We start from the raw sequence: 24,711 nt of genomic DNA, 5'->3' as shown, positions 1-24,711 counted from the left end.
TTTTTGTGGAAGAAATATTTATATCTATATTTGGTTTAGTCTCATGTACATATTTTTCTTTAAGAACTTCCTCACAAGGGTTATCTATAGAAGATAAAATTGTATAAATGTCTAATTCAATTCCAGACAAAGATTTTTCTTCTCTTCTCTTTCCTTTTCTATTTTTTCTTTCTCTTTGTTTCTCCTTTCTTCTTCTTGTCTTTCCTTTTCTATTTTTTCTCTCTTTTTTTCTCCTTTCTTCTTCTTCTATTTCTGTCTTTTATTTCTCTTCTTTCTTTGTTGTAAGAGTTTGTAGTTTTTCTCTAAATTTTTTTTTCTTCATCTATAAATTTTCTCCTTATTTTTACAAGGTCTTTCATTTCTTCTCTAATCTATTTGTTTATCTTATATGAAGGCGAAATAATTTCTTTATGAATCTCATGCACACCACAATGATAAAGAGAATGATCACTCATTTTTTAATAAAAGATGTAAATTTTTTTCACAAAAGTTTGAATTCAAGAAATAAGTGATAAAAGGGTTTTCATAAAAAGGTTTTCAAATTTTGGAAGTTTCTCATAAGGTCAAAAGGTCAAAGTTTTTATTAGTTTACTCCTAGGAGAGAGAGGTGACTCACTAGGACCATTTAAGAACTAAGTCTTTCCTAACCAAAGTTTCCTAGCTTTCACAAATCTTCCTTAAAGAAACTTGAAGATAATTTCCCCTAATTGTGTGTGCAAAAGTCCTAAAAACCAAACAAAATAGTCAACTAAATGTTTAGGCTCTTGAAAAGATTCAACCTAATTCTCATAGAGACCTAAAGAGAAATAACAAAGTAAAATTGCAAATGAAAGAAAGTAAAGGGAAGTGAATAAAACTAGACGAATCCTTTGTGAAAGATCAAGTGACACTTTGATCCCTTTGACACACTTCCACTACTAAACGATTTAGTTATTACAATGTTCAATTTGGGATTCCTCAAGCATTTTCCCAAAACAAAAACAAAATACACAAAATTCCATGATAAGTCTCAAAAAATATTATGCTTTTTGTTGTTCTTGGCTCTTGTAATTTGTAGTTTTTCCTCTCAAGTGTTTGGTACTCTTCTTTTGCGCTTTCAACTTGATGAATCTCTAAAGAGGAGTCTTCTTTAGCAAGCACTTGTTCTTCTCCAATAGGCTGGCTACCTAAGAAGTAGATAACCTTTCATCCAAGAATTACAAACCAATGAGTCATTCCATCTCAAGAGGTCAAGAAGTTCAAAGCAAGAAAATGCTAAAATTTAAAATGTTAAACTCAAGAGATTAGAATTGTGACAAACTACAAAGAGTGTTTTAGAAGATTCAAAATCAGGAAACTAAGGCTAAAAAACACTAGGCACACAAATGAATTCCTAGAGATGGTTCTAAAATAGAGTACAAAATAAAACAAATTCTAGAGTATTTCTAGCAACTATACTTCTCATATTTATTACAAATTTTTTACAATGAATTTGGCCACGAAATTTTTATCTTATCTTTCTAACTCAAAATAAAGATTGGTCATAATAAAATAGATTAAAAACACCACTAGACAAGTCAAAACAATTTTTAAATCGAGAGAAAACATAGACAAAGAACTTTGTTTTTCAACACATATCATCCTAGCTCTTTTATTTATCATTTTTTTCCTCTTTGAATTAGGATGCCCCTTTCATTAATATGTTGATATATTCAAATCCAAATCCGACTAAAAAATATGGCATATTTCGTATACAAAAAAATTTATAGGCCAATGCCATTAGTACTCAATTTTCAAGTGACTAGAAACCTAAAGGAGGCCACGGTTTTGAACAAAACAGGAAGACATAGTGGAAAACTAACTCTAAAAAAACTTGGTAATGATCTAATAACACGTTATAGAACTCAAATTCAGAATGTAGAAAGTACTTAAAGAACATTACAACTACAATTCTACTTAAGACATTTTATCAAACACTTGCTAGACTAGCATATGGCATTTTCACAAACACCTTCTAGACTAGCACATACTTGTGAATTTTGTGATAAATTTATGTAATACAGAAATTTTGACATAATATGTAAAGATTATAAAGTGAAAACTACTCAATTTTGAATTGATTTAACTAATAGAAATTGAAAAAAAAAATATACTATAAAAACACAACAACACACAAATAAGAACACCTAAGGCACACAAGTGATGGTTTAAGTATGAACAAATGATTTAAATCAAGGAACAAGACATATTATCAAATTTAAATAGTGAAAACAGTTCAAGACATAGATTTAAACCAAAGAACAACATGAAACAGTTTAAAAATAGTAGAAGAAGAAGAGTTACTTATCTTAACCATAGCTAAGAATACCACTTGATGCAATTCTACTTCCATTTCATGCGCCTATTTCTTCTTCATGATGTTTTAGATTTTTTTAATGCTTTTAATGGTGTTGGAGGCAGAGAAAATCATGTAGGAAATGTAGTTTATGTTATTGTGAGAGATGAAACTTTGAGTTAGAATCCCTAGAGTAAGGTTAGGACAACACTTAGGAGGAGTCTAGAATGTGTCTTAAAAAAGATTACTCTAGAAAGAACCTTGACAAGTAGAAATGCTTTAAGAATTTTGGCAGAATTCATTACTCAAATCAAGATTGAAACTACATGTACAAGAGACTCCTATTTATAGACTAAGAAACTTGCAAAAGAAGCCTCAAACCTTAATCCTAGTCCTCTCCACTAACAAGTTGACACGTGACAAAGGTAGCTTGCAATCCAAACTTCAAATCTTCTCCATTGTGATTGTGATAAGTGGCACATGGAAGGTGGCGTCACCTAGCCCTAAACAAGTAATAACTTGACACCCAAGCTAGGTTATTTAAGGTTATTTATCCTAGCTTAATGCCAACTATCTCTTCTAAAATTAGATTATTTAACCTAAACTAGTAATGATCCAAATAATATCTTACTCTATTTGACCCAAAATACAAGGTTTAAAATAACTACTAAATTATTTTCTACAATATTTACAAAGCTAAGAAGAAGAAAAAGACTCTTCAGTTATGAGTGTTCTTTTCCATAAGGCTCCATCTTCTTCTATCTTCTCACCTAATGATTTGAGGCCGGATAGTTTGTATTTCACTTGTAAAGATAAGGAAGTTTTCCGTGTATACTTTTTTTCACCATGTATAGTTTGGTCTACTTTAATAAAAATGTTTTGAACTTGATAAAAGTCAGATTATGGACACAATTCAAGTCAAAAGATGGAAAAAAAAAATGTTTAATGCTCTCTTTGTTACGTTTATTAATTTTACAGTTTACTTTATTTATATTTCCCCCTTTAGCCTTACAAAACTTCGGTATTCAACTCGTTTAATACTCGTTTCTTAATAAAATTTTAATAATACCTAATATATTGTTGCAGATGTTCATATGTAGGTTTTATATATTTCTTCAATAAAGTTTTTTAATATGAATCATACGCGGGAATAGTTACAATTGGTTAGCTAAGAAAATAATAATACATTTTGAAGGAAAGTTTCCTTGGTAATTTTAAATGACATGGTTGTTATTGCATTTACTATGCTTGTAATCTTTATATAACAATAATTGTTAACTTATTGAAGTGTCTTTGTAGATAACTCTATAATCACTTATTCTATTTGGAGTTGTGATTATCTAATCAAAGTGCTAAATAGTATTCTAATTGAATTTAGTTTTTATGTTATATATAGAAGCAAATGATATGGTTACCATTATGACTATGAAAGCTATATTTACTTTTGTTTTTATTTAATTTCAGTGTCATTGTCATGTTTTATGTCACCAAGACTAGATGAAATTATAAGACTAACAGTCCATGTATAATGAACTTTCAGACATTCAATTATAAATAAACATTTTAAACTATTATCATAATCATCTTAAAAATCAGACTCATCACATCTGATTAACTGACCATATACATAGTTATCCTAAAAAAATGCATAGAAAGCAAACTCAAATTATGAATGATTGAAACTTAACTTAAACTCAAACTCACCATAATGGAGACGTATTTTAACCTTTAAAAATAATATAATTAAGATAAACTAATTTAAGTAAATAACAAACTAATTAGGAAATTAACATGCTAGTCACGAGACCCTAAGTTTTCACATTTGTTCTTCAAACTAAGACTATGAACACCTTTTTCTTTCCCTCTAGAAAAACAAAATTAGAGTAGCAAATCATACAAAATCAAAAACTAGATGTGAAGCTGCAAGTTACATGAACATCCACCATGGCTATGCATAAGTATGGTGCCTAGCAGACCTACAAAACAAAAAAGTATAACATAATATACCAAATAGTGCAGTAACAGGTACAAGAAATAACATCATGCAGAATGGTTACGTGGCTTCATCAATTAAGTTGGTTTAGCATTTGACACTTTTGAAAGGGTGAGAATATAATAAGAACATGTTCAGTTTGAAAAAATGTTCTGTTCTTGTTTTCTTATTATACAAATAATTGCTACATTGTTTTCTCTCAGATACTTATTTTAACTAACCACCAAAAAGTTGTTTTCACCATTTCCTATGCAAACCTCAAAACAGTATCTTGAACATGTCAGGCCCAGGGAACTTTCACTTCTCATCTTTGTAAAAGCTTGGTAGTCCATGAGTAATGAAGAACATTTGCTGCAAGAGATCAACCCCTTAAATGAATTTTCGTATCTTAAAAGATATTAATCTTTGGCTTTTGATTGGAAGATATCTTGGCACTCAAAAATGATTGTGTAGCACAACGATGAAGTGGCCAACAACCACACCACTATCAGCTAATACCATTCACAGCATTATGAATCACTGTATCATGTTAAGACATACTTCCAGGTGGTAGAATTACTTTCTGCTGTTTTATTTTTCTTGCAATATGAGGGTTTAGATAAAGAAGATAAATGTTAGGTTCCGAAAAGGAAAACAAAGAATCCCTCACAAACACAGCAAAAAGAAAGAAAACTCTGTTATTCCAGTACTGTTCAGAACTCACAAAAGAATTACAAAGGAATATAGCTCCTTTCACACAGGTTTGATCCTGTCAAACTTTAACAAATGAGCTAACATCTCCCCATAGCAGGTTGGTCTTTATTTAAAGACCCCCCTAACAACTTACTAATCCCCTTATCCCTTATTTTTAAATTTCCTTCTATGATACACCCTCCAAGTACTGTCCTTATTTTCCTGCCTAACATTAAATCATTATGATTACTGTACTGGACCAGAGCGATCGGTGGTCGGACCTCGGCACCTGCCAAAGACAGGTCAGCTCGACTCTTGGGCCAAGTTGGCGAGCTATGTGATTGGGCCCTAGATTTATATTAGTCCCTTTTTTGTATAACCCTTTGTGCATAAGGCCTAGGCGGCTAGCAACGGGTAGTTTTGAACCTAGAGGTGTGCTTAGTGCGTAGGGGGTCTAGCTTAAGTAAACGTTTTCTTTTAAACCTAAGCCCATGTGTGCTAGGGCACATAGATGTTAGGTTGCATGTATTCAAAAGATAGTGTAACGTCACGCTGAGGGTGGCTACGTAAATAGATTTGACCCCTGATGTTGGTACATGAGTTGGTACCCTGGTGGTTATTTTGTTATTATTGTATGCACTCCAAGAAGGAAAGATTTTGTTCTGTTGCAACACCATGAGGGTGTGCCCTTGAGCAGAATATTTTCCTGTTGAGTATGCTTTCGGTTGAGATTATATTCTCTTGATAGAAAGTTGTTACAAGAGGTAAACTATAAAAGGGACTTGAGATCCTAGGTTAAGGGACATTGTTTCTAAGACTGAAACTTACTACTTCTTGTTTCTTATAAGCCTTGTTGATACAAACCAAGTAGCTATGAAGATGACCAAGGAAGAAAAAGACAAAACACATGGCGAGCAGTCATCTCAACAAACAATTCAAGACCCCACCAAGGATCTCATGGACCCGACCAGAGGAGATGGGCATAAATCAAAGCACCAATTGTTCTTCCTTTTGGTCTTCTTAAGAGATAGAATATGTTGTAAATAATTTTGAGCTCACTTTAAGAGTCCAAATAGCAAAGATAAGCTAGAATAAGGTGTTTATAGCATAATAGTGGGTGTAAGTATCATTTTAGCTTGTTCCTAACCATTTAGGAAGACAATTTGAACTAGTTTCTAGAAGGACAAACCTAGGATGCGGGTTTGACTTAGTCCAACCCTAAGGCTGCTCATTTTCTCCCTTTTCCCATCCTACCCCTCTTGCTTGTTTTCCAAGGCTCCTTCACCTATAAATAAGAGGCCTACCCATTGTATTTTACATGTTGAATTTGAATGAAGTAAAGAAACTCTGCACAAATTGTGTGAGCTCTTAGTGAGGCTTATGTCTTCTTAGGTTTGAGGTCTTATATCGAGTGATTGGAAAACTCTCAAGTGGCGGCCAACACACTCATCTTGGAGCACATCACCCTCCAAGTGGTGTGACATTTCTCACCCACAATCATAAGTTTTCTCATTCCATTTTATGTGTTTGTCTCCTACTTTCTCTTCTTTTTTGCTCTTGGGTTTCACTCATAATCATGAGTATGGTGCATCATTTGGGAGGTCAGGACCACCATTGATGTTACCTTGTGCCCATTTCAATTTCGCAATTGCATCTCATTTTCACCATATCTTGTTTTTTCCTTTGTGAAGTGAACCTTCACACTTAACCACTTGGTTAAGTTCATGTCCAATGGGAATCTTCCTTAGGTCCTCACCATTAATTGCTAAAATCACAATCTTAAGTAAAAGTGTCACCATAAATGAAAACATATAAAAATCAACTCACATCACTTGTACTGACTTGATCGCTTACATCACTTGTACTGACTTGATCGTCGGAGTGCAATCAACAGGTAGGGCCCCCTCTGTTTCAGCGAAGCTACGTTCCAGAGCAACAAGAGACAGATGGAGCTAGAGCTTGTGATTGAAGTCAACCGCCGAGCAGGCCAACCGGTAAGAACAATTACCTATCTATACTCTTGCTTTGCTACTTCGCCCTTTACCACCACGGATTTGTCTCAGCAAGTTAAGGTGTCAACTTATTTCGGAGTAATAAAAAATATTTTAATCACAAAGATACCATATTGTGATTCAATAGAATCCTTCCAATTTGACTAAATAAGGTTGTCTTATAACTTCAATTGGAATCTCAAATTGATAGCAAAATTCCAAACTATACTATAGACAGTTTCTATTCTTAACTTAATCTAGAATTTATTTAATGAACATAAAAAAGGCTATAACTATGCCTTTAGCAAGGTAAATGGAGCTAACTAGCAGGTTGGAAGCACATGTCTTAAAAGCAACAAGAAACAAACAAGATGTTAGGATCCCAGGAAAAAACTACCAAGAAACACACAAGACACAGGCAATTCACTAAATATTCCTCTGTTTATTGTTGTTTCATTGTTACAAAAAGAATGCCTTCAAAGGGAACAAACTCCCTTTCACACAGGATTACTCCTGTCTAGAATTCTAAAATCCAAAAAACTCCCTTTCCCAAAGCTTGTTGCCATACCTAACCCCCTAACTAACCGCTCCCTTCATGGATCCTATTTTTATTTCTCCAATGGTATACCTTCCATGTATTTTCCTTATTTTTATTCTCTGTCCTAACACAAGACACCAAAATTATATTTTCTCATCATCCCTAATTACCACAAATTAGGCAGCTAGCAATTGAAGAAAAGTTTGGGTAACAATTCAACCATTACAGTTTAGGGACATGTTCGAAACATTAAGATTTCAAGAACAAATTAAACAGAAAAAATGAAAATTTTGTTTTCCATAACCAAAATTAGATTATGCTCAAGTTAAAAAACAAAGAATTTAGAGAAACTATACGAGATAGATTCTACAAATTAGCTTATGCACAAGTTAATTTTAACTATATGAGAAACTCATTTTATTCTCTTCGTATTTTTCTCTCCTAGAAGTCTTTATGGAGAAATTTGTACACACAGACCCTAAATGAAGCATATCAAAGCAATAGATATCATGGTGAGAGGTGTATTGGAGAGTACACCCACCCACAATGCTGAGGTAGCAAATTTGTGCACATCTAATTAAAATGAATTAAAATAAGAGAAAATTGGATTTGATAACCTTTCTGTGGGTTATCTCACTTTTTAGGCTAACCTAATTGATTCAAATCAAATGGGATCACTTGCGGCAGACTATCCAAAAGTTATTATACTATCTATTTCAAAACCACAATGAAAACTATATAAAGAATATTGAGAACAGTACAATTGAATCAAAGGTTATTGAAAATTAGGTTAGCACCGTGCCTTATTAATTGCTACCATCTATCCTTTTTTCTAATTAGATCAATTTATTTAGCTCCCAATTTACAAGTATTTCACTAGATAAGGGGAAGAAAACAAGACAGAAGAGATCAAGAGAATATGTAAACCATGTTAAACTTTCATATTCAAGGATTATAGACAGTGGAGAATATAACAATACTGACATTTATAGTCCCAAAGGACTCTCTACTATATAGACAGGGATAATTTATTCAACATTGATTACATGTCAAATTACAGAAGAAACTAAATATAAAAGCGATTGCTTATGCTGCTCCACCTTTGTGTCTGAAAGCTCTATATTCTATAAATGCATACTGCTACAGATATTTAACCTTGTAGACAGTAAATATGTTTATTAGACATTTGGGGTCATATTAATTTACGAGCATTTTTTTGTGTAGCACAAATGATTGAAATTGTATCTCAAATTTTCAATATAGTAACCACACTAGTTTCTATCCGAATATAGCGGTTTTGGGTTTGGCCACTCCATGCCACTACTTGAGATAGATAACTATGAACTAATACTGACATCAAAAGTCCCAGAGGACTCTCTACCATCTAGACAAGGATAATTTATTCAACATTTATTACATTTACATGCCAAATTACAGATGAAACTAAAAATAAAAACCGTCAATTACTTTTGCTGCTCCACCTTTGCGTCTGAAAGCCCTATATTTCATAAATGTATACTGCTACAAATATTCAACCTTGTAAACAGTAAATATGTTTATTAGATATTTGAGGTAATATTTATTTACGAGCTTTTTTACCTGTAGCACAAATTATTTAAATTGTATCTAAAATTTTCAATATAGGAGCCACGCTAGTTTTCTATGTGACTAAAGTGGTTTTGGGGTTGGCCACTCCATGCCACTACTTTATATAGATATCTGTGAACTAAAGTATGACAACAAAAGAAAACTATTAAGAAAAGAGGGTGTCTTAATAGAGCCATGTTATTTACCGTATAATCACTTTAATTAGTGTATACTAGAATGATTAGTTCTGGTAAATTAAGTCTTATTCTTGGAAAGTATTTAATTAGCTGCATATATATTGAACTGTATAGCCTTGTAATTCATCTACTGTTTAGATTCTTAAGTGAAAAATTAATTTTGAATTCTTATCCAAGTAAACTCAAAATACATTGTTATCTAAGAAGGAAGAACAGGCTGATAACTTAATGAGCTCAAGCTTCAAGCTGTTATTAAAATAACCAATAAATCCATAAGAGACTGGGAGAAACTAACCTCTCACATATTTAACCACGAAGGCAAATTAAGTTTGCTTAAGAATCCTCCTTCAATTCATCGGAATCAGAGTCACTGGCATTATAACCTAGAAGGATGCATCAAAACAAGTATGCTCACACCATTATAATTTATATCACAGAAGAACAAAATGAAGCTGCAGGCAATAACAAAGTACCTGGGTGCTTATCACCTACTTTCCAAACCGAAGATCTAGTTCTTGATGCTTTGGTCAGCCAAACTCTTCCCTTAATTGCCAACAGAGGAAATCAATTAGAAACCAAAAGTCCACAGAAACCAAGTACATCCACACGTTGTTAATTAATCTATGATAAAAATTAGACCTTCCTCTTTATATTCAACTAATTGCCCATATACATTTCGTACTACAAAACGTTTACATGCTCTTTCTGTTATTTGCTAATGTTACAAAAAAAATCAAGTTGGAAATCTTTTTATAATGTCATTCTAGATGTATTTACAGAGGCATCTATCCATGTAATTACAGTTACAAACATGCATTTGGAAACAGATTCTTAATTCCTTATATAAACTATTAACAAATGTATTAAAACTAAACAAAATGACATCCTTTTTAAAGTAGTACACAACTTCCGGTTCTCTTAAGCACAATCACATAGGAGAAAAAAAAGGAATGCTTGCAACACACTCCTTCTAAAAAATATATATATTCTTAATTAAAATATATCCGGAATTACAATTTATGAACTTTCAAATTTTGTGATTTTCAATAAATTACAACCAATAACAAAGAGTGTGTTTAGAATAAGAGTTTAATTATCAGCCCACAATGTTGCCGTACATACCATAACTGAATGATAGTATATATAAAATACTTTATACTGTAAGTATATTTAAACTAAATTATTAAACAAAAAATCTGTTCAGAGATTTCGTTGCTAGAATTTCTCAAAACTAGCTAACAATAAACAGAGTTGAATTCTTTAATTACTCGTTAACTTTAGACCAACAAAATCTAACACCACCCTAAGTCCCAACAAACCCTAATCCAGTGAACCAAGGAAAGTAAACCAGTGAAACCAAGGAAAGTTCAAAGAAAAAACAGCAAGAAGAAAAACCACCCACCTTCTGAGCATCTCTGGGAACCCCATAGCCACTGTAGTACATCTGACCCACCAACACTTGCATGTTTATGTCCCCTGCCTTAGCCTCTTTCAGAGCATCTCTGAACCACCGCTTCACACAATCTGCCACCACCTCGGACAGGGGCACGCGACTACTCCTTTCCCCCCCAACGGAACTCTCCATAACCCCTTTCAACTTCAAGTACAAAACGTCGTCTCAGTGTTGAAGTTTTAGTTTTTGCTCTTCTTTTTGTGAGACCCTAAAAGAATTGGACTTTCTGGAATTAGAGTTGAAAAGCGTAAGTCTCTCGCCGTATACTGTTGGAGAAAAATCATGGGTGTATCTCAGATTGAACTAAAATACCCAAATTAACACCAGAATAGCAACATGGGGTTTCGAAGTGCATACCTTTTTTCCCCCGGGTGGTTTCGAGTTTTCTGCGATGCTACTTGATGATCATTTTTGGTTTCAATGATAAGGGTTTGTTTGAAACGAAAAAATTACAAATAAAAAAAGTACTAGAGAGAATGATCACCTATTGGAGCTCGGTGTACAGGTCTGGATAGGTGAGTTCGCTTGTTTAGCTTTTAAATTGGGTCATTTGACCTACTTATATTAGTGTTTAAGAATAATTAAAATAATACTTTTATATATTAATATAAAATTATTAGTAAAAGATATTTTTTAACCTAAGTATGTGTGTTTTAGGGCACGTAGCGGTTAAGTTACATGCACCGTAAAAATATAATGTTGCATCATGAGTAAGGGTGTCCACGTAAACAAATTTTTTTTCTGCAGTTAGTCCTTGAAAATAAGTGGTGGCCTGTTAGTTGGTGATTTTTTTGTTAGTATTTTATGCTCTGATTATAGATAAGATTATTTTCTGTGTAGAGTGAAGGTGTCCATAAACATAATGTTTTTTCTGTTACATATGCTTTCGGTTGAGATTAGATTCTAATAAGAGAAAGTTGTTACAAGAGATAAGCTATAAAAGGGGCTTGAGACTCCACGTAAAGGTACATTGTTTTTTAGACTGAAACTGGATACTTCTTTAATTTTAGTAAGTTTTTACTAACTTGATCGTCGGAGTGTGATCAACAGGTAGAGTGCCCTTTGTTTGAATGGAGCCACGTTTTGTTTCAATGGAGCCACGTTCCAATGCAAAAAGAAGATGTAGAACAAATTCCAGAGGAGACAGATCGAAGGTGGAGTTTCTCACCATAGTCAACCGGCGAGAAAGTCAACCGAGGATAACATTTGGTGCCCACCGTGGGGGCCCGATAAGACCTGATCACATCCACATTTGTGTTTGAATTTTCCAGCGATATTAGAAACACTAGGCAAGGACGCTAGGATCTGAAGGGGACGACGCCCCTACCTTGCAATAGCTCATGGACACCGTGAGAGCTTTCCAAGAAGCCAACGAGTAGTACAGGCGAGAGCAGGAGCAGATCCAACTAGAAGCTAAAGTTGAGCACGAAAGGTTAATGGCTGATGCTAAAGTTGAGCAGGAAAAGATTATTGCAGAAGATCGAGCTGAGCAAGTGCTTAGGCAAGATCAACTAATGGCAGAGATAGATGTTTCGCGAACAGTGAGGAATTGCGCAAGGCCAAAGAGGAATTGTGCAAGAGTCTACAACAACTTGATCAACGCCCCACAAGGGAGCGAGGTTTGAATGCGCCCCTGAGAGCTCGTCCCAAGCCATTCTTGCAGGCAATCATGGATGCGCTTGTGCCACCACACTACATCATGTCTAAGATCGTTTTCACGGGAGTAGAAGACCTTGAAAGCCATCTCACAGCGTTCAATGCCCAGATGATTCTTTCTAGGGGAACAGATGCTATCCATTGCAAGATGTTCATGGGTTCATTCACATGTACAACCCTACAGTAGTTTAGTGGGCTTCCTGATGCCCACATCACCTCCTTTGACCAGTTTTCTGAACGGTTTAGGGAACAATTCTCTGTCAACCAGGCCAAACCTCCGATTTTATATGACCTCTTCAGCATGAAACAAGGGCAAGGTGAGTCTTTAAAAAACTATTTAAGCAGGTTCTAGGTGTTTACAGTGAAGCTCCAGACCCACGATGAGGTCTTGATGGTCAACGCCTTTGAACAGGGAATCATGGTAGGACCATTTAGCGACTCATTGATCAAGAATCCGACAGAGACATTCTTTGAAATACAACGACAGGTTGTCGCCCATATCAACGTGGAGGAGGCAATGTCCGTGAAGCACAACATCTCCTATCAAGGGTAGACCAAGCCTAAGGAGGGTAGTCGTTCCCAACCTCAAAGGGTCAACGAAACCTCAACCGAGAAGAGAACGAACTTGAGGCGTGCGCCATACCCAACCAAGAAGAACGTGCCCAAGGCAAAGGCCCGAGAGGACTTGGCATTTCGACCCAAGTTCCGAATATCTTACAAGGAATTGCTAAGCGTACTAAGGGTCGTGGAAAAGCTAAAGTTCCCTCAAAAGTCTGACAGGAACTGGTGCCACGAAAGGAGGTCTGGTGCGAATTCGACAAGGGATTTGGGCATGATGTTGAGCGATGTATAACTCTAGGTTACCAATTGGCAGGCTTGGTGAAGGACAAATTCTTGAAGGAATACCTTGAGGAGTACTAGGAAGAGCCGAAGGGAGAGGTTGCTCCCAGGGACCAAGCACATGAGATACCGGTCCATGGGGAGTTGAACACCATCTCAGCGGGATTTTTTGGAGGAGGGAGCTCTGCTTCCAAGCATAAGCGATACGCAAGAGCAGTGATGACCGTGGACGCAAGGGGACCCAACCATCCACCAGAGCCCACCCTCTGTTTTGCGAGCTCTGACCTAGAGGACGTGGTTCCTCATGAGGATGATCCAATGGTGATATTTGTTCTCACAATTGGAAGGAAGGTACACTGAGTTCTCATTGACAAGGGGAGCTCGACTGATGTGATGTTTTGGTCAACATTCAACAATTTATAGTTATCCCCCGACCAGCTAAAGTCGTACGATGATTGCTTGTTTGGCTTTGCGGGAGATCAGGTGGAAGTGCGGGGATACATCAAGCTGAGGACGACTTTTTTTTATGGCATCTCAGCTTGGACGATTAATGTTAGGTACATTGTGGTTAATGTCTCTTAAGCTTATAATTTGCTTTTGAGGAGACCTTCCTTGAACAACTTGGGTGTGGTGTCCCTGACGAGGCACATGAAGATGAAGTTGCCTTCCCTTGAGGGAGGAGTGATCACCATCAATTCTGATCAGAAGACGGCAAGAAAATGCTACGAGAGTAGCTTGAAAATTAAAAGGAGAACGTACTTGATCACTGTTCAGGCGGGAGAGCCAGAGGAGATTGTGCAAGCTGAAGTCACCAGTGAGAGGCGACCTAGACCTGCTGGTGAGGTTCAAGAAAATGAAATAGGAGGGAATTCCAATACCCTGAGTGGTTGGCAAATGTGGTGTTAGTGCAGAAGGCTAATGGGAAGTGGAGGACGTGCATCGATTTTATCGACCTGAACAAGGCTTGGCCCAAGGATTCTTACTCGCTTCCAAGTATAGATTCCTTGGTGGACAATGCCTCAGGTTGTCGGTTGTTGAACTTCCTGGACGTGTTCTCGACATACAACCAAATTCGTATGCACATAAGAGACGAGAGCAAGATTGGCTTCATGGCCGAGTTCGCCAGCTATTGTTATAAGGTCATGCCCTTTGGCCTTAAGAATGCTGGCGCCACTTACCAGAGGTTGATGGACAGGATTCTCGCCCCAATGGTTGGGCAAACACATGCAAGCGTATGTAGACGACTTGGTCGTCACATCAAAAAAGAAAGATCAACACATTGCTGATTTGGAGGAGTTATTCACAATAATAGTTGTTCTTGTCAGTTGACCTGGTTGTCGGTTGACTTCTAAGGCAAGCGGTGGCTCTTCCTATTTCTGGTGGATTATGTGCTTCCCCTTTGATGTTGGAAGGTGGCTCCATTGAAACAGAGGGGGCCTTACCTGTTGATTGCACTCTAACGATCAAGTCAGTTCATGGCTTATAGAAACAATAAGTAAGTAAGCAGTTTCAGTCTTAGAAACGGTGTACCTTTACTAGGGATCTCAACTCCCTTTTATAGGCTGCTTTTAGGTTACCTCATTGTAACAACCCTTCCCTCACGAGAACCCTATCTCGAGTGAAAGTAGGTTTGATGGGAAGACACTCTGTTACGTTGTTACACAATCTTAGTGTAACAACTGCACATAATCTTTCTCCTTGGAGTGCACAATCTTAACAGCATGGCCGCCAGGGTACCAACTCGTGTACCAGCATCAGGGGGCCCATCTGTCACAGTAGGCATTCTAGCCTTTATGTATCATGCATGCAGCTTACCCCTGGAAACTCTAGCGCTCTTGGGCCTAGGCGTTTGTAATGAGTACTTACTTGTGCTAGACCCAAATGTACTATACGCACCACACACACTTTTGCTAATCAGGTCTTTCATATATACGAGTTTCAACACATGCATCTTTGGGGGCCAACTTACGTGGCCCACTATCTCGACCAAACCACCGAGCTGACCTTCTCCATACAGGTGCCGATGTCTGATGCCGATACAGATGTTCGATGTCTGGTCCAGTACAATAGCTAAGTACAATTTGAAGTTGAACCTAGAGAAGTGTGTGTTCGGGGTCTAAGCAGGGAAGTTCCTTAGGTTTTTGCTCACTGAAAGGGGTATAGAGGCGAACCCCGAAAAATGTGCTGCAATCATAGGGATGAGGAGCCCTGTCAGCGTGAAGGAGGTCCAACAGTTAACTGGACGTATGGTTGCCCTGTCTCGATTTTTGTCAGCTAGTAAGGATAAGGGGTATCCATATTTAAAGTGCTTGAAGAAGAATAACTAGTTCGTGTTGACTCGTGAGTGTGAAGAGGCCTTCACCAGGTTGAATGAGTACTTTCCATCCCACCTGTCATTTGTAACCCGCTGCTAGGTACTCCCATTCATTTGTATTTTGTGGTCACATATCGGGCAATCTGCTCGGTCATTGTGCAAGAACAAGATAGGGTCCAGAAGTTGGTCTACCTTGTGAGCAAGGTGTTGCAGGGGTTAGAAACGTGGTACCAAGCCATTGAGAATGCCGCTTTGGCGGTGGTATTCACAACTCGATGGCTCCGCTACTACTTCCAGAGCTTTACTGTGATAATGATGACTGATCTGCCCATTTGTAAGGTCTTTCAGAAGCCCGACAAAGCAGGTCGGATGGTCTGTTGGGAAGTTGAGTTGTCCTAGTTTGATGTGAAGTACGAATCCCAAGGGCCTATCAAGGGCCAGGTGTATGCTGACTTCATGGTAAAGCTATTATCTGAAGGTCCCCAGCCTAATCCTAATGACTTCAAGTGGGTTCTTTCAGTGGACGGATCCTCTAACCAACAAGGGAGTGAAGTTGGGGTCATTCTAGAAGTGTCGAGTGGGTTGTTAATCAAGCAAGCTTTGAGGTTCGCCTTTAAAGCCAACAACAACCAAGTTAAGTAAGAAGCCTTGATAGTTGGGATGTTGATGGCCAAGGAGTTGCGTGCTCGAAGTTTGTTGGTGAAGAGTGACTCGTTGCTGGTTATTGGGCAGGTCACGGGTGAGTACCAGGCTAAGGATCTGCAGCTAGCCTCGTACCTAAGGTATGTTATGCTTTTGAAAGCAGCTTTCTCCATGTTCGAGCTAGTGCATGTCCCAAGAGAACATAACTCCCGAGCAGACTTGCTATCCAAACTGGCAAGCTGAAGGAAGGGATGTCGGCAGAGGTCAGCCATTTAGGAGACCTTGAAGTCGCCTAGGACCACTACAGGGGGCTAACCGAGGTCAGTCGTGTGGAGATCTTAGGTGTGAGCTTTTAGCAAGGGAGGAGGCACCGATCGTTGACACATGAGACCTTGAAAGTGCCCAAGATAACCACCTATGACTTGTTGGGAAATGATTCTTTGGAGGTCCTGCAGGTCGACATTGTGGAGACCTAGAGAACTCCATACCAACGCTGCCTAGGTGATGGTTTGCTCCCTGCAGAGCCTACAGAGGCAAAGACGATTAAGAGGAATGCGGGAAAGTATATCCTTGTAGATGGCAAGTTGTTCCGTCATGGTTATACCCACCCATTCCTCACTTGTGTAAGTGGGATCAGTGTACCCGCATCATGTGGGAGCTCCACGAAGGAATTTGCGAGAGTCATGTCAGAGGAAGGGCTCTCTCGTTGAAAGTCGTTCGAGATGGGTATTATTGGCCGACTATGAAGGAGTATTGCGTGAGACATGCACAACGATGCAAGCAGTGTCAGAAACATGCTGTTTGGCATCATGCACTAGCTGAGGAGTTACGGTCAATCTATAGCCCATACCCTTTCCATACCTGGGAATAGACATCTTGGGTCCTTTCCCTTTGGCGATTCGGCAGATGAACTATCTCATAATAGCCATTGAATACTTAACGAAGTGGATCAAAGCCGAGCCAGTTGCGCAAATAACTGCTCACAAGGTGCATCATTTTGTGTGGAAGAACATTGTATGTCGTTTTGGGATTCTTATGTTAACCTTGAAGTTTTGATGTCTCCAAATCCATGAAAATTGTTGGAAGACTAGGTTGTTGCTTGTGGGCATGGGTTCTAGGTAGATTAGAATTTGTCAATCCACTCTAAGCTTAATCCAAAACTGAATCAATCAAGTTCTTGTAAAGAAATCTGTTTTTCAAAGTTAGTGAAAAACAACTTGTTGATTTGTCGTTTCGATCGGTTGTTTTACAATTGGTGGTTTTGGAAAAGATTTGAAAAAGATGAAATTGGCTGACCTCACAGTCAAAGTCAATTCAATCGATTGATTCGTACTTTCAATCAATTGTTTTTTGAAAAAAACTTAACATAATTGGTTAAATCTGTTAAATCTGTTTTTGCTTGATTCAAATCTGTTTTGGTCCTTGATTGAAAGACTAAAACGACTATTTTTTAGGCTATATAACTAGTTTTTGAATCTCTGATTAAAGAGAGAGATCATATTACAAAAGATGAAAGATTTTTCAAAGATTGCAAGATTGCTTAAAGCTTTGCATTGGTTAAGAGTGGAATAGGATCTGTTGTATTCATTGTGTATTAGGTGTAATCCTTCCTATTATTTCTTGTATTTCAATTCATATTTGTAAACTTGAAAGGTACTGGTGTCTACATTCAGAGGGTGTTCTGACTTGTAGTGTTTGTGTTTCAAATAGGGTGAGTGTTCTTGAAGGGTTCAAGATCACCTCTTTGGTGTTTGTGTTTGTGTAATTTGTGATTTATTGCCTAGTGAAATACACAAGGGTTTCTGGGGACTGGATGTAGCTCAGGTTAAGAGTGAACCAGTACAAACCTTGTGTGTTGAATCTCTCTATCCCTCACTACTATTAAAACTGTTTGATCTGTGTTTTTGCAAAGTGTTGATCAAAACAATCGGTTGATTCGTATAAACAACTGATCCGGTCGGTCATCGGTAGTCGGTGACGTCAGCAACAGATAGCCACGTGGACCGTTCCTAGTGGGACATGTGGGCCAGGGAAGCAGATGTGTCTTTGAGAAAGTCACCCAGGGGGTGATCGGTGATCAGTGGGTGGTCGGTGGCCCTAGAGGATGCGCGATCAGCGCCTAGATAAGCGCCATGAGGCATAAGGCGTGGCGCTATGATGAATCGATCGGTCGTCTGGGGTGAGCGATGGTCATCGGGTCTTCGTGTTACGCGCGGTTAAGCTGGGACTGAGGGGTGATTCCCAGCGAGAGCGCTGCGTTACGAGCCTTGTGTGGCAGAGTATCAGAGTAAGGAGAAGTTATGTGTTTTGCAGTGTTGTGCATTAGGGTGGTCTAAGAGAGCTAGTAGCCAGTCAGTGATTGGTGCTCTCCTAGCCCATGACGTGCATGGTGCAAAGCAGAGGTGATCGGTCACACAGTAGGTGATGCCTAGTGCGTGCGCTTAGCCAAGCCACACTTGGTATTCACGCTGAGGTTGCACGAGACACCTAGTGAAAGAAACGCGCTAAGTTACTTCATACACGAATAACTTAGGCGCGCAACAGAGTATATAAAGGCATTCCGCGCTCATGCAGAGGAAGGTAAGTTTCATTCTTGCGAGTTACTAGTTTACACAGAGAGAGAGTCACAGAGTGCACACGAGTCTTGCTGAGATTCTTAGTTCTTAGTTCTTTGGTTGTTTTGCAAGGCTGACTTGAGCGTCGGAGTGCAATCGGCCACTAGAGGCGCCGTTTGTTGTGTTTCGCAGGTTTTGCTTGGAGTTCTTGTGGAGTGCTTGGAGCGTTCTTGCGGAAGACAGAGTTTGACGTGGCGAATCCTTCGACGTTCGAATCACTTGCGAGATCAACAACCGATTGATTTTTTGAATCAAATTAAAAAGTTTTGAAAACCTATGTGTGAAAAAGATAAAGTTACTCAAGTTTTGATTCAATTATTTTTTACATGGCTAATAAACTATCCTTTGGGGAAGGTGCCTCAATAAATAGACCACCTCTGTTATGTGGTGAAAACTATCAACTCTAGAAGATTATAATGAAAATTGTTTTTGAATCTATAGATAGAAAAATTTGGGATGCTATCACAATGGTCCTTTTATTCCTATGTGTGGAAAAGATAAAGTTTTTTCTGAAAACCTTGGTCCAAATGGACTAAGAGTGAAAGTAAAAAGGTTCAATGTGATTGCATTGCTAAAAATGTTATTATATATGCTATTGATTCTAATGAGTTCTTAAGAGTTTCAAAGTGTATTTCAGCAAAGGACATGTGGGATACTCTTGAAAGCACTCATGAAGGTTCAAGTGGAATTGTTTGGCAAGACAATGACATGTCTTCTTCTAATTCATCTTTAAAAGTTACAAAAACCAATCTGTGTCTGATGGCAAAGGCAGAATCTACATCAAGCAGTGTAAGTACAAACTCTAATATTAATGATGAAAATTACTATAAACTTCTTCAAGCTTTTAAAGAGACTCATGAAGAAGCTTATAGATTGACCCTTTTGAACAATCAATTGAAAAGTAAAACCAATTGGTTGGAAAATAGAGTCAAAATCTTGGAAGAAGAATTAAACAATTCAAAAACAGATTTTGAAAACTTGGAAATGGTTTATCAAAATTCTTCTTGCAAGTGTGATTCTACTTCTTGTGAAAACTATAAATCTTTTCAAAAGAAAATTTTTTATCTTGTGAAAACTGTGGATAAACTTTCTAAAGGAAAATGCAACTTTGACATTGTACTTGCATCTTAAAACTGTGTCTTTGGAAAATCTGGACTTGGTTTTAATCCACAAAGGAAAAACAGTGGCTTTTCAAAACCTTTTACAACCATCACAGAAAAATAACCAATTCAAAAGTCGAAACAACCGATTGTTTCTTGTCTTTAACAATCAACTCAAATAAGCAATTCAGAAAGCAAATCAAATAGTCAAACAGAAACTGATATCAGAATTTCAATCGGTTAAAAGCACGATTTAACCGGTTGTTTATGATAGTGGAAAATATCAAACAGTTATGAAGAGAAGAGATAGAGAGATTTACACACAAGGTTTATACTAGTTCACTCAATCCCTGAGCTACATCCATTCCTCAGTCAAACCACTGAGTATTCCACTATGTAACCAATCACAAATTACAAACACAAACACCACAAAGAGGTGACTTTGAATCCCACAAAGCCACTTACCCTTTTTGCACACAGCAAACAGCTCAAGCCAGAATCACACTGACTTTACAGGATTTTACAAACAGTTTTACAGAGTTTAATATGAACAATTATAAGAAACTAAGCAAGGGTAGAAAACACTTGGAACTATAGTACACCAGAAACCCTATTGATCAGTTCTTGAATCACAGCAAAGCCCAAAGGCAATCTTGCTAAACTTGGAAAAACAACTTTTCACAAACAGTTCATAATCTCTCTTTTTGATCTCAAATATGAGTGTAAAACTTCTCTCTTTCGTTAATTTCTAAACATTTGAAAGAAGACTATTTTTATATCCCCTTGAAAAGCTACCGTTTAAGGCAAATTTAAACAAATGAAATAGTTAAAACAGATTTTCAAAAAACTGTTATGAAAACTCACATTTAATCAGTTGAAGCTGCGATTTAACTGGTTGAATGGTTTCAGCAGTTATACAACTAATTCAAAAAACACTTTCAAAACCCCTTTGCCAGCTAAGTGACAAACAACAGATTGTCTTGAAACTTTAATTGGTTGTTTTTCCCTTTGCATGGAAAACACTTAGTTCTTTAAAACAGATTTTAACAAGCTTTGTGTGAGAATCAAGACTGATCTTACAAAGATTCTAAACCCATTAACTAAACCCAAACCTAAAACACAACACAGCTTCAGGCTCCATGAGGATTTGAAACATCAAAGCTTCCCATCTTCAACAAAACAAACTAAACATTCCTTTAAACCGAAAAATATGGTTGTGGTTGATAATTTTTCCAGGTTCATATGGACACTATTTTTGGAATAAAAAAGTGATGCCTTCTCTACATTCAATAAGCTAGCTAAGAGGTTGTAGAATACATGCTGCAACAACATATTTGTTATCCGTAGTGATCATGGAGGAGAATTCCATAATGAAAAGTTTAGCTCCTTTTGTGAAAAGCTTGGTATCTTCCACAATTTCTCTGCTCCAAGAACACCTCAGCAGAATGGTGTGGTGGAAAGAAAGAATAGATCGCTTGAAGAACTGGCCAGGACAATATTGAGTGAATCATCCTTGCCAAAATACTTTTGGGCAGATGTTGTAAGTACTGCATGCTATGTGATGAACCGGGTTCTCGTTAGGCCTATCTTGAAGAAGACTCCATATGAACTTCTCAATGGAAGGAAACCCAATATAGGTCATCTAAAGGTATTTGGATCTAAGTGTTATATTCTGAATAATGGTAAAGAACATCTTAGAAAATTTGATGAAAAAGCAGACAATGGTATTTTTCTTGGTTACTCTTTATCTAGTCATGCTTATAGGGTTTATAATAAAAGACTCATGATTGTAGAGGAATCTATACATGTTGTATTTGATGAGACTAACCCTGCAGAATAATGTTCTTTGAGGAATTGTGCAGAAGAAGATGAGCAAAACATCTTTTCAAAGAATCTGGAAACCTGTCTAGAAAAACAACCAATTGATTATGCGAATCAACCGATTGATATTCTGCAACAGGAGGAGCTCCCAAAGAATGGAGGAGCTCCCAAAGAATGGAGGATTCCAAGAGACCTCTATGTGGAAAACATAATTGGGCATAGGGATGGCAAAGCAGGTCAACCCATCCCGCATAGGCCTGCCCCGCACTTGGCCCGCCCTGCGTAATGGATGTGGGTTGGATTTCCTGTCCCGCCCCGCACAAGGGCGTGGCGATGCGAAGTTGCAGCGACGACGTGGGGCAGTAGTGAAGCGACAGTAGTGGCGATGCGGAGCAGCAGAGACGCAGAGCGACAACGGCGTGGAGTGGAAGGCAGAACGGCGACGCGGAGTTGCAAATTCGATATAAATGAAGTATGGAATGACTGAGTGAAATTGCAGAAAACCTAGCGTTTTTGGTTTGGAAGGAATGAAACCCTATATTTTTGGAATAAAATTTTTGGTAATGCACTCCTCTCTCCTCCTCCATTGCCAACTCCGCACACCTTTTTTTTTTGTGGGCTAGCGAGCCAGCCTGCCCCGTCCCGCTGTTGGCCCGCACGGGCTATGGGTTATGCAGGGCGGGCTAAAGTGGGTTGGCAGGTTGAAAAGATGAGCCCGCCCCGCGTTTTTTACTAGCGGGCTACAGGTCGGCCCGCATGGCCCGCCCTGCTTTGCCATCCCTAATTGGGCAGATTCATAAAGGAGTTTCTACATGAAGAATCATAGCAAACTACTGCAGGCACATGACCTTCTTCTCTCAAGTTGAACCCAAATCAATTGATGAAGCTCTCAATGATGAGAATTGGACTGTTGTTATACATGAAGAGCTAAATCAATTCGTCAGGAATGATGTGTGGCTCCTGGTTCCAAAAACTGATCAAATGAACATCATTGGAACCAAATGGGTGTTCAGAAACAAGGTAGATGAATCAGGGGTGATAACAAGGAACAAAGCAAGACTTATTGCAAAAGGGTACAATTAGGAAGAAGGGATAGACTATGACAAGACCTTTGCACGAGTGGCCAGATTGGAAGCTGTAAGGTTGCTACTAGCTTTTGCTTGCATGAGCCGGTTCAAATTGTTCCAAATGGATGTGAAGAGTTCCTTTCTTAATGGAGTGATTAATGAAGAGGCCTTTGTCTCACAACCACCCAGGTTTGTAGATCGTCAACATCCCAAGAATGTATACAAGCTCAAAAAGGCCTTGTATGGTCTCAAGCAAGCTCCAAGGCAGTGGTATTAGAGGTTAAGTAATTTCCTCTTGTCTCATGACTATGAAAGAAGGAAGGTTGACAAAACTCTTTTTATCAAAAAATCAATTTCTGCCATTATTTTAGTCCAAATATATGTTGATGACATTATTTTTGGTGCTACTAATGATAGCTTGTGTAAAGAATTTGTGGCAGCTATGCAGAGAGAATTTGAAATGTCAATGATGGGAGAGTTGTCCTTCTTCTTGGGTCTGTAGGTCAAGCAATCAAAGGATGACATCTTTCTAAGTCAATCCAAGTATTGCAAGGAGATCCTAAAAAAGTTTGAAATGGAGCAGTGTAAAGAGGCAACTACACCAATGTCTACAAGCTGCTACATGGATGTTGATGCAGTTGGAATAGCAGTGGATCAAACCAAATATAGGGGTTTGATTGGCTCTTTGCTCTACCTTACAGCCAGTAGACCAAATATTATGTTTGTAGTGTGCCTCTGTGCTAGATTCCAGTCCAATCTGAAAGAATCATACCTTAAAGTTGCCAAAAGAATTATGAAGTATCTAAAGGGCACATCTACTGTTGGGTTATGGTATCCCTCTCATTCTCTTGTACATTTAGTTGGATACTCTGATTCGGATTTTGCAGGATGCAAACTGGACAGAAAAATCACAAGTGGAACTTGTCATCTACTTGGCTCCAACCTTATCTCTTGGCATAGCAAGAAGCAAGCATTTGTGGCACTTTCCACTGGTGAAGCAAAATACATTGCTGTAAGAAGCTGTTGTGCTTAGATTTTGTGGATTAAATAACAGCTTGAAGACTTTGGATTAAAAGTCAACAAAGTACCCTTAATCTGTAACAACATAAGTGCCATTAATCTCACAAAAAATCATGTTCAAAACTCTAGGACAAAACATATTGAGATCCGACACCATTTCATAAGAGATCATGTGAGTAATGGAGACTGTGAGGTGAAATTCATTGCAACCAAAAGGCAACTCGTAGACTTTTTCACTAAACCTTTGTCAAAGGACAAGTTCTTCTTTTCCTAAATGAGTTAGGAATTCTTGACTCACAAACTCTATTTTAATGATTTTTTTTTACCTCTTCTTTAAGTCTATTTGTGAAGACAAATAGGGGGTGAAGTTTATGGTTTGTATGGTTTGTATTGTGTGCTTAAATTCTGATTTAATTTTGTTTATATGTTGCTCACTTTGATTAAACTGCTGCATATAACTCTATTGCATAAAACTCTGATTTGCACTTTGCTTTAACTATCTTTTCACACTGATTTTGCTTATTTTCCTTATGGAAATCACTAACTGAAAAATGGTTTTGTGGTGCTAATGAAATATGGAAAGGATTACCTCTGGTACATGCAAATTTTGTGTTTTGCAAGTATTGTCAAATTCAAACAGAATATCCCAAGCTAACCAGGGATTTGTCTCAATCAAATAGGGGGAGATTGTTGAACTTGAAGCTTTGATGTCTCCAAATCCATGAAGATTTCTTAAAGACTAGGTTGTTTCTCGTGGGCATGGGTTTTAGGTAGATTAGAATATTCATTTACTTTTCTTGAGGACAAACAAGATTCCAAGTTGGGGAGAGTGATAAGTGCCTAATTTCAGTCATATTTCATATTAAAAGATAGGCACTTATGAGGATTTAT

At 37.7% G+C, this 24,711-nt stretch overlaps 2 protein-coding genes across 11 annotated transcripts; one reads left to right on the top strand and one right to left on the bottom strand.

Annotated features, from left to right (window-relative positions):
* Positions 1–868: 868 nt before the first annotated feature.
* LOC137818208 (uncharacterized) lies at positions 869–11,291 on the bottom strand. 10 transcript variants are annotated; one of them, XM_068621494.1, is made up of 5 exons: positions 11,103–11,281; positions 10,695–10,971; positions 9,766–9,835; positions 9,588–9,675; positions 869–1,182 (listed from the first exon to the last, which is right to left on the bottom strand). In XM_068621494.1, the coding sequence occupies exons 2-4, from the start codon at positions 10,875–10,877 to the stop codon at positions 9,626–9,628; spliced, it is 303 nt and encodes a 100-aa protein (XP_068477595.1). In that variant the 5' UTR covers positions 10,878–10,971; positions 11,103–11,281; the 3' UTR covers positions 869–1,182; positions 9,588–9,625. The 10 variants fall into 10 exon arrangements, with proteins under 10 accessions (XP_068477595.1, XP_068477590.1, XP_068477585.1 ...); XM_068621489.1 differs by having other exon boundaries at positions 10,695–11,011; positions 11,103–11,276; XM_068621484.1 differs by lacking the exon at positions 869–1,182 and adding an exon at positions 4,034–4,290 and having other exon boundaries at positions 10,695–11,011; positions 11,103–11,291.
* An 11,285-nt stretch (positions 11,292–22,576) lies between these two features.
* On the top strand, positions 22,577–23,833 carry LOC137814360 (uncharacterized mitochondrial protein AtMg00810-like). The gene is made up of 2 exons (XM_068617059.1): positions 22,577–22,753; positions 23,303–23,833. The coding sequence occupies exons 1-2, from the start codon at positions 22,577–22,579 to the stop codon at positions 23,831–23,833; spliced, it is 708 nt and encodes a 235-aa protein (XP_068473160.1).
* Positions 23,834–24,711: the final 878 nt, after the last annotated feature.

The sequence above is a fragment of the Phaseolus vulgaris genome, chromosome 10 (assembly GCF_000499845.2).
Source record: "Phaseolus vulgaris cultivar G19833 chromosome 10, P. vulgaris v2.0, whole genome shotgun sequence".
In the NCBI taxonomy this organism is placed as follows: domain Eukaryota; kingdom Viridiplantae; phylum Streptophyta; class Magnoliopsida; order Fabales; family Fabaceae; genus Phaseolus; species Phaseolus vulgaris.
Note: the sequence above shows the minus strand (reverse complement) of the source record. Positions and strands in the feature narration are given on the sequence as shown.

Excerpts from the sequence above, each read along its gene's own strand:
- LOC137818208 (XM_068621484.1), bottom strand. The coding sequence starts at position 10,877 with ATGGAGAGTTCCGTTGGGGGGGAAAGGAGTAGTCGCGTGCCCCTGTCC. Across the intron at positions 9,836-10,694 it reads TTCCCAGAGATGCTCAGAAG|GGAAGAGTTTGGCTGACCAA; the intron begins GTGGGTGGTTTT and ends TTGGCAATTAAG. Across the intron at positions 9,676-9,765 it reads AGTAGGTGATAAGCACCCAG|GTTATAATGCCAGTGACTCT; the intron begins GTACTTTGTTAT and ends GCATCCTTCTAG.
- LOC137814360 (XM_068617059.1), top strand. The coding sequence starts at position 22,577 with ATGACCTTCTTCTCTCAAGTTGAACCCAAATCAATTGATGAAGCTCTC. Across the intron at positions 22,754-23,302 it reads AATGGGTGTTCAGAAACAAG|GTCAAGCAATCAAAGGATGA; the intron begins GTAGATGAATCA and ends TTGGGTCTGTAG.